The following is a 9,783-nucleotide window of genomic DNA, read 5'->3' as shown; positions in this document are numbered from 1 at the left end:
AAAAATAAAAGAACCATCCACCATAGTTTCCTACATCTAGACGGACCCGATTTGTACATCACCCTGCCAAACGTACTGCAGAAAGATGGCTCTACCATGGTACGATAATCCAGGATCCACCGTATCGGAAGCGGATTGGCTGGTGTACCACACACAACCAATCTGGCTGTGTGCTGACGTCACCAAGCATGTGGGTCCCATCATGATGTATGCGTTATATCCAAACCGTCCGTTCATTTGTCGAGCTCTCCGTAAGTCTTGAGCGACAGATCCAAAGATCAAGTGGACCACACTGCAAAGAGTTTTGGATAAATATGATATTTGTTTTTCCAGATTTGATGAAAAACAAACGTTACGGTGGGGATACAAATATTTTAACGGTGAGAATCATTGCCCCACTTTTATTAGTGGTGTGGTCCACCTGAGCTTTGGATATAACTCATTTTTGTGCTCATCCTTTAAAATAATCTCTCCAAATGTATGAACGATGTGGATATAATAAATACTTCATTGTGGGGCCCATATAACTTTAATCTCCTTTGAACCGTTCGTACAACTCGGAACTCGAGAAACGTAAGCGCTCGTCTTGGCCCGACTCGTACCCACACCACCAAAGTCGGTGGTGTGTGGTACACCAGCCAATCCGCTTCCCACCGTATCATCTCCCCTACCACATATATGATATATCTAATCCCCCTCCACCTCTCTCCCTCTCTCTCTCTCTGTCTCTCTCATGGCATTTCGGTGCTCTCTCAAGTCCCTCGTGGTCCTCGTCCTCCTCTCAGCAATCCCTCTCTCCCTTATCATAGCCCTCGAGAGAACCAAATCCGCTACACACGCCTACGAGTACCACAGCAACGGATGGCTCCGAGAGTGCGCCAAATGGGACGATCAGGGCCGTCGGTTCCTCGTGTCCCTCATGGAGGGTGGCGTGAGCCAGCTAACGGTGCCGGACGATCAACTCCCAGGGGCAGTTTTGGAAGAAGAGTTGGTGGTCAGAGATGCTGACGTGGCCGGCAACGGGTCCCTCGGGATTCGGGTCGACAGGTCCAGGAGCCGGCTCCTCGTCGTTCACGCGGACATTATCGGGAACCGCTACGGTGCTCTTGCGGCGTACGATTTGCGAAACTGGAACCGGTTATTTCTGACTCAGCTCAGTGGCCCAGGTGAGACATGGACAACTGATGAAGCGGATTGCAAGTGAGTAACTTTGTGGGCTCCACCTTGATTTATATATTTTATCCACTCCTTCCATCCATTTTCCCATATAATTTTAGGGCTTGACCCCAAAATGGAAGCATATCCATAGATCAGATGGACCACACTACGGGAAACAATGTAAATTGAACCTCTACCGTTGAAAATTTCCTGAAGGCCATAGAAGCTTTGGATCAAGATTATATTTGTGTTTTTCCTCCATCCATGTTTTTTTTTTTTTTGGATATTATGAACAGTTTGGATGAAAAATAAACATCATTGTCGGGCCTTGCAAGGTTTCAACGGTGGAAATCATTATCTACTTGAGATTTGGATACGCTTCAATTTTAGTCTCAACCCTTAAATGAGCTCGAAAAACGGATGTACGGCGTCGATAAACCACATACATTTACGGTGGACCCAACAGAGTTTACGAAGTACGATGAGAGTGTACTGAGTAACTCAGTACGCAAACCGATTTGGATGATTGCGTACTGAGTTATTCAGTGCACTCTTATCAGAAAGCTCGTTCTATAAAAGTTATCGGTGGGGCCCACCGCGTTGTATTTATATGTATGGCATCGAACCCGTCCAGAAGGTTTGCCCAATCATTAAAGTTTGAAACCCTAAATTTCATACAGATCTAACCATTATGTGGGCCACCATGTTAATTTGGAGGTCTTTGGATGGTTGTCTATTGGTTCTTATGGTGTGGCCCACTTGATGATTGTACACGCCTGATTTTTTTGGAAATCCCATTATCATGCTTGCGATCACTTTATGAGAAGGTTGGATCGTATAAAAACTTCACGGTGGGCCGCACCATGAAAAAGAGTAGACAACCATTCAAAAACCCCTGATTTACGGGGTGGCCCACGTGATGGTTGGATCGGGATGAATTTTTTTCTTGTCGCACTTTCATGGTTGGTCGACACTTCTGGACGGTTTGGATGACATGAAAACATCACGTTGGGGCCACACGGATCCGAAAAGAAAGCAGTCCTTCGGGAGCACATGAAAAACTGCTGTCCTCGTTCTAAACTCGCCCACTATCTAAGCAGTAGACTGAGATCCGGACCGTTCATTCGGTGGATCCTACTGTGGATAGGCCATTTGAAAAAAAGATTGCTTTTACTGTACGAATTTAACAGCATGATCAGGGGATTTTGTCAATTGAGCCTAGAATCTTGCTCTTTGGGAAAATCTTCACTGTCAATTTGGGTGGCACAAGGTCAGACGGTTAAGATTGTTCAGCCAGAGTGATTTTTTGGTCTATGGAGACTATGGTGGGGTCCATCGGGTGGAAGCTTCCCCTGTCCATAGAACTTTTCTTTATTTGGTATTTAACGTTACGTATTTTGATGCGCGGAAATCTCCGCTCATGGAATCATTTCCGGACCGGAATCTTGCACCATACCTGTCCTAGAGAGAGCATTCAACACCCTAGATCTTGGGAGAACAGAATATTTTATGAAATCCAATCCGTCCATCAGTTTTTAAAATTTCGCTTATACTACAATTCCCAAAATCAGGCCGAAAAAAAGTATGTGAGCCACACCACAGGGAATAGTGGGATATTGACGCTCACAATTGAAACCTTCATGGGGCCACCATGGTTGTTTTATATGCCATCCAACCCGTCCATCAGGTGATATGAACATTGATAAAGATAAATCCTAATCATTAGCTTTATGAAAATTCTAATTGGGCCACACACAGTGAACTTGGGAGGTTCCGGTAGCGTGGCTCTCTAGAACTCCGGATCAATTTGATTTTTGTTATGAACGGTGAACAATGAGTGACTCAACTGATGGACGGATTGGATGTAACAGAAAAATCACGGTAGCTGAAAAGAGTTAGAGTGTTGCACACGCTCTTCCTACAAGCTACCATACCCATCCATGACTTTGTTGGTAGGTAGCGGACCACCTGCCCCTCGCACGGACGCACTGATTCTTCCCGCCGCTTGAATGTGTAACACACGTGTGGATATGTGCGTAACGATCCGAACCGAGCATCATCTTGGCTCAGCCGTTGATTGGACTCAAGCTAATCCTAACATTGATTCGATAATCGTAACCATCCAATAAATGGACCAAGTCAAGGGCTGGAATCAGCCAAACATTGTGATTTGTGATTCTTACACCATAACCCATTCCCCACTAAATCCGCTCCCGTTATTGTGCACGCGGATTAGGCACTACCCCCCGCCTGTTCGGAGCTCGGGACAGACGGAGGCGCCGAGGGTCATTGAGGGGCCACCGTAATGTATGAACTTTATCCACACCGTCCATCCATTTTTTTTCTTATTATCTTAGTATATTACTTTTAAAATAATGAATATTCAAGTCTCAAATGAGTCATAAGGTGGGGGTTAAATTACTACCGTTGAAAAAATATTAAGGACCACGGAAGTTTTGGATCAAGATGATGTCTGTTTTTTCACTTCATCCAGGTATATATGACCATATGAAATGTGTTGGATAGAAAATAGATGACAAAGTGGGCCCTAAGAAGTTTTCAACTGTGGGCGTCCTTAGCAGTCCACTTGAACATTAGATTTGTGAATATTTTTTGTTCAATAATCTAGAATGATATGAAAAGAGGGATGGACGGTGTGGATAAGAGTCATAAATTAGGGTAGTCTCTCAGTAGCCATTGGAGCCTCTGCCTGTCCCTAACTCCAGACCGGTCGGGGGCAGTACCCAATCCGAATCCGCCTCCTGAGGTGGAGCCAAATGTACCCGTTCTGATGCGGGCGGATTAGGTACTACCCCCCTTCTTCCGAGCTCGGGACGGGCGTGGCTCCGAGCGCCACTGAGGGGCACCATGATTTATTAACTTTATCCATACTCTCCGTCCTTTTTTTTCATATTATTTTTTAATATTATCCCAAAAATAGAAAATATAGAAATCTCAAATGGGCCACATAGTGGTGATTAAATTCCTACCGTTGAAAATTTTTTGAGGACCACAGGAGTTTTAGATCACGATGATATTTATTGTTTTACTTTAGCTAGTTGTATATGACCATGTCAAATGTCAAGGGGTTGAATGGGAAATAAAGGACACAATGGGCCTTAGGAAGGTTTCAGTGGTGGGCGTCCTTAGCATCGCTGCTTCCTATGGTGTGGTCCATTTGAGCTTAGATATGCCTTATTTTTAGTCCATTTCTCTAGAATGATATGAAAAAAAGGGATGGACGGTGTGGATAAGATTGATACATCATTGTGGCTCCTTAGTAGTAGCCATCGGAGCCTCCGCATGTCCCGCGCCTGTTATTGATGAATCCACCTCATGAGGGAATCGGATTGTGTACCGAGTAACTCAGTAAGCTAATAGGTACTGCGTTAACGTGTCACGAGCTTATTGGCTCTAAGATTTGGGGCTGCTTCCCTCCTCCAAACACGAAAACAAACGCAGTTAGCTTCTCTCTCTCTCTCTCTCTCTCTCTCTCATGCAGGGAGGATCATCCTACGTTTCCACGTTGTCCTCCTTGAATGCATGTGGTCTATCCACGTTGTCCATTAGTTTTTACAGCTAATGTAAGGCGTTCAGCTCAAAATTTAAGTCCAAAGATCAAGTGGATCATACTACAAGAAACAGTAGGAGTAATGATTTTCCACTGTTGAAACGTTGCTAAGCCTTACAGTGATTTTTATTTGTCATCCAACCTGTTCATGATATCATGAAGACATGGATGAAGGGAAAACACAAATATAAGCTTGATCCAAAACTTTTGTGGCCTTAGTAAATTTTCAACGGTAGACATTCAATTCACATTGTTTCTGTGGTGTGGTCCGTTTGAACTTTATATATGATTCATTTTTGGGCTCAAGCATTGAAATTATATGGTAAAATAGATGAATGGAGTAGATAAGATACATAAATCATGGTGAACGTCACATGAACATTATAGAATTTAATCAGCACGGTAAGCCTAATGAGTTACTCGATATGCAATGGAAGCAGATTGCGTACTAAGTAAACTCTGTGGGCCCCATTATCATTCATGCATTCTATCCAATCCGTCTATCTCTTTTACCACATAGTTTTATGGCTTTAACTCAAAAATAGAACATATCCAAACCTTAAGTGGACCACACCACGGGAAACACCGTGACTTGAACATCTCTTGTTGAAAAATTCTTGGGGCAACCGAAGTTTTAGATCAAGCTGATATTTATGTTTTCCCTTCATCCATGTTTGTCTAATCTTATAAACATCTTGGATGACAAATAAACATCATTGGCGGCCTTAGAAAGTTTTCAACAGTGGAAATCAATATTTCTACTTTTTCCTGTGGTATGTTCCACTTAAACTTTGTATATGCATGAATTTTGAGTTGAACCCCTAAAATGATCTGGAAAAACGAATGGATGGCATGGATAAACCACATCCATATACGGTGGGCACAACAGAGTTTACTTAGTACAGATTTCTAATCCGTTCGGGCAAGGCTCTGGGGTCTACCGTGATTTAAGAACTTTATCCATGCCATTAATAACTTTTCTCAAACAATTTTACTGCATGATCCAGAAAATTAAGTATATTCAGATCTCTAATGGACTACAATAAAGGAAGCAGCAGTGATAATGACATCTAACCTCGCTAAGCGCCACTGTGATGTTTCAACAGTGGAAATTATTATTATTCCCAATGTTTCCTGTTCCATGGTCCACATGGGCATTGGAAATGATTCAATTTTGGTCTCAATCATTAAAAGCGCTTGAAAAATAGATGGACAGGGTGGATAGACGATATCCATTTACAGTGGGCACAACAGAGTTTAGTCAGTGGTACCATTGAAACCTCTTCAAGCAACAGTAGATCCTTGCACGAAAGAGAGAGAAAGAGAGAAGCTAATTACATTTGTTTTGCCACGCCCTGCGTCTTGGATCCAATTGGCTCTTACCTCTCAGCGAACTGAGTTACTGAGTACACAATCCAATTCCCCTCCTGAGGTGGAGCCACGTGTTTCCAATGCGAGGTACAGCTTTGGGTAGTCAAGTGACTTACTTGACTTTTTAATTTACTGATTTCAATGGTACACGAGATACGTCGCACCTCTGTTAACGGCGGGAATTTACTGTCTTTCAATTGCCGCGCAGCAAATTGTACGGAATACGGACTGGAGGCGGTCATGTGTACTGGTCCCCACCCGTTACGTGTACGTGGAATCCAAACCGTGCATGTGCACCACATGTTCACCGTCCATCTCCGGAGTCATCCTGTCACGAAATTCAGGTGGGACATACCACACGGAGTAATAAGGAAATTCAGTTTTGGATACTCCTGCCGTCAGCCAATGGCTGGTGGTCGGTGCTCTGTGGGCCCCTCCATCATGTATGTGTTTCGCAGTCCATATATTTTGCTAGATAATTTTATGTTATGAGACTAAAAATGAGGTATATCCCAATCCTAAGTGGACCACGTTATAAGAAACAGTGTTGAATGAAAGTCGACCATTAAAAACTTTTGGGGCATAAAAGTTTTGAATCGAGCTGATCTTTGTTTTTTTCCTTTCACCTTGGTCTGTATGACCTAATTAACAGAGTGGATGTCAAATAAACAGTACAGTAGCCCTTAGGAGGATTTTGATGGTGGATATCCAATCACTATTGTTTTCCTGTGGTGTGGTCCACCTGAAATTTATATCCCTCTCAGTTTTTAGGATCAAGCCCTAAAATGATCCGTAAAAATGGATGAAACACATACATCATGGTGGGGCTCACAGAGCACCGTCCATCAGCCACCGGGCTGGTGGCAGGGGGAGTAGCCAATCCGTTTCCCATCCTGTTACGAAATTCAGGTTGGACATACTACATGGAGTAATATGTACAATGACACGAACAGGCTATATATTCACTTGGTGTAGCCCACTTAGTTTTGAATGTTCTGCGTTTTGATGTGTCCCTCATCCTGGTGGCTCTCATCTGATGAGTGGTGTGGATGATATATACAAAACATGATTGATATCATGTTCCATCTGGAAGTTTCTACGGTAGGTGTCACCCTCCTCACTGTTCTTCATTGTTCCCTTTGGTGTGGCCCACCTGAGTTATGGATCAGGTTGGATTTTGGAATGTAGGCCTACCATCACTGGCCGCACTAAGATGCACCGTTTACATTCTACATACATGTCATGGTGGGCCCCACACAGCTTGAAAGCATGGTATGTCAACAAAATCCATGGAAGATGGGTGTACTACATGTGTTGATAGTCTAATCAATGATCTGGGCCGTTCATTAGGTGGGACCCACTTTTCATTGGGTACAGTTAATATTTCATATCACTTCATATCAATAGGAAGAAGAGCCTTCCAAACATTATCCTCTCTCTTTATAACCGTAGATTAGAGCATTACCTCCCCGACAGATGGTGGGCCTTAAGCCTCATCAGAGGGAGTTGATGATCACATGTGCGTCTTGATGGAAGCACCATGCACTAGAGAATTCATAGGTGATGATTCTCCGCACGTAACTATGTAGGGGACGTGTGCGAGATCCGGGCCATTCCATGTCACAAATCGTAACCAGTTCCCCACATCATGCGCTGCAAGTGTACAGGAAAAAAGGAATTTGGACGGTTAAAAACAGATCAACGGTGCATATTCAACTTATATGTATGGCCCACCTGATGGCTATACCTTCTAGTATTTTTTCCAAGTGCATGTTCACAAATTTGCCAACCTGATGAGTGGCCTGGATCGTGCAAACATGGGCTGTATTGGCACGTGAACGGCGAATGAAATTCCATGTCTCTGCACGCAAAACCACTCCAACATTTCTTCTAATACCATATTATTAGGCGAACGGTCGCATGCGTTCGAACGTATGGTCCGAGCTGCGTGGGGTCCACCGTGATGTTTGAGTACCATCCAAGCCGTCTATCATATGACATCCATACCATTCATCAGATGCACGGCCGCAAGGGATGAAGGGGAAAAACAGAACTCGCATCGTTCCAAAATTCAGGTGGGCCACATGATTTCAGTATATAGGTTTTACGCGTGGTTGTACATTGCTCCCTGCAGCGTGTCCCAGCTGAGATTTTATCAAAGATGATTCTTAAGATGTACGGTGGAAATGAGAACGGCCACCAGATTCACGGGTTTGATTCTACATACACATAACGGGTGGCCCCCACACAGTTTGAACATGTTGTAATCATTCAAATTTATTTGATTGTCTTCCTATGCATCTGATTCTATTATTCAACGGCTTGTAGGAGATGAGAAATCCTTGGCGGATGACGTGGCCGTTGATGACGTTGGCAATGCATACATCACAGATGCCGCATCTAATAAGATATGGAAGGTTGGGATGAACGGTGAGATCCTATCCATCATAAGAAGTCCAATCTTCAAACAAAGGAAGGAATGGTATTACAACTTGGTTGGATTGAATGGGATTGTGTACCATCCAAACGGTTTTTTACTTGTCGTCCATACTGCAAGTGGCTATCTCTTTAAGATTGATGTGGTGAAAGAAGAGATATCAACGGTTGAGATTGTCAAAGGGTCCCTATCTATGGGAGATGGCCTAGATCTCTTATCGCCGACACAGATCGTGGTTGCTGGGACTCCTTCTGGTAGGTTGGTCGAGAGTCTGGACGGTTGGGATACGGCTAAAGTTGTAGGAAGGTATGTGGGGCCCATGCATAGGCTGGCCACGTCAGCAACGTTGAAGGATGGGAGGGTGTATCTGAACCATATGTTTGGTGGGGGCATACCTAAGAGGAAGCATATCATTACTGAGGCAGTGTTCCGAACCTTGGGTTGAGGTGCAAGGGAGGGGGGCTTTGTGATGTGCGGTTGGATTGGATGGTGTGTGGGGCCCGTGCAATAGGACGTGGACATGTGTCGTTTGGTGATTGGTTGGGCTTTTGTTGGGATACTGTAGGCTTTCATTGGCCATTGGCTGATATCAATTTATGATTTTGATTTGGATTTTGCTTCTAAAATGCTAAATTCACTCCAGCGAATACTAGCCGTTCATCTACTTTTAGAATGCTAACTAGATCTGTTCCATGCGCGGTTGAAACTGCTACTGCAGATCAATGGACCAGATAAATTTCAGCAATCTGAGCCTATCAACGTATCTGATATTGTACACATGGCATATATGCAAGGGAAGTGAACACATGCGTTCCCATACGTTGGAGCTGTATGGGACACACGGTGATATGTGATTGCCATCCAACCGTCCATTAGATTCGCTTCTTTTATGTTAGGTCTAGATACCAAAATACATCCTAATGCATGACTCAAGTGGGCTCCACCAAAGGGATGAATGGGGACGTTGGGGAGCGTGAGACCCATCAGAGAAACTTTCAGATGAAATGTGGGTCCCACATGTTATTTATATGCCATCCATTATGAGATGTGATGGAGATTCAAAACTCAAGTGGACCACATCACAGGAAATATTGAACGTACACCATTGAAACCTTCTTGTGGGTACAGAGGTTTTGGATATATACTTATATTTTTGTTTTCTTTCAATCAGATGGGAATCACCTTATGAACGGATCAGATGGCATATAACCATCACGGTGGACCCAGGAAAGTTTCAACAATGGAT

The 9,783-nt window shown here is 43.7% G+C and overlaps 1 protein-coding gene across 1 annotated transcript; it reads left to right on the top strand.

Moving 5' to 3' along the window:
• The first annotated feature begins 689 nt into the window (after positions 1 to 689).
• LOC131231436 (uncharacterized) lies at positions 690 to 9,149 on the top strand. Its single transcript, XM_058227620.1, has 2 exons — positions 690 to 1,166; positions 8,429 to 9,149. The coding sequence occupies exons 1-2, from the start codon at positions 734 to 736 to the stop codon at positions 8,980 to 8,982; spliced, it is 987 nt and encodes a 328-aa protein (XP_058083603.1). The 5' UTR covers positions 690 to 733; the 3' UTR covers positions 8,983 to 9,149.
• The last annotated feature ends 634 nt before the right edge of the window (positions 9,150 to 9,783 follow it).

This window comes from Magnolia sinica, chromosome 17 (genome assembly GCF_029962835.1).
Source record: "Magnolia sinica isolate HGM2019 chromosome 17, MsV1, whole genome shotgun sequence".
Lineage (NCBI taxonomy): Eukaryota > Viridiplantae > Streptophyta > Magnoliopsida > Magnoliales > Magnoliaceae > Magnolia > Magnolia sinica.
This window is presented reverse-complemented; position numbering and strand designations above follow the sequence as displayed.

Excerpts from the sequence above, each read along its gene's own strand:
- LOC131231436 (XM_058227620.1), top strand. The coding sequence starts at position 734 with ATGGCATTTCGGTGCTCTCTCAAGTCCCTCGTGGTCCTCGTCCTCCTC. Across the intron at positions 1,167-8,428 it reads GACTCAGCTCAGTGGCCCAG|GAGATGAGAAATCCTTGGCG; the intron begins GTGAGACATGGA and ends AACGGCTTGTAG.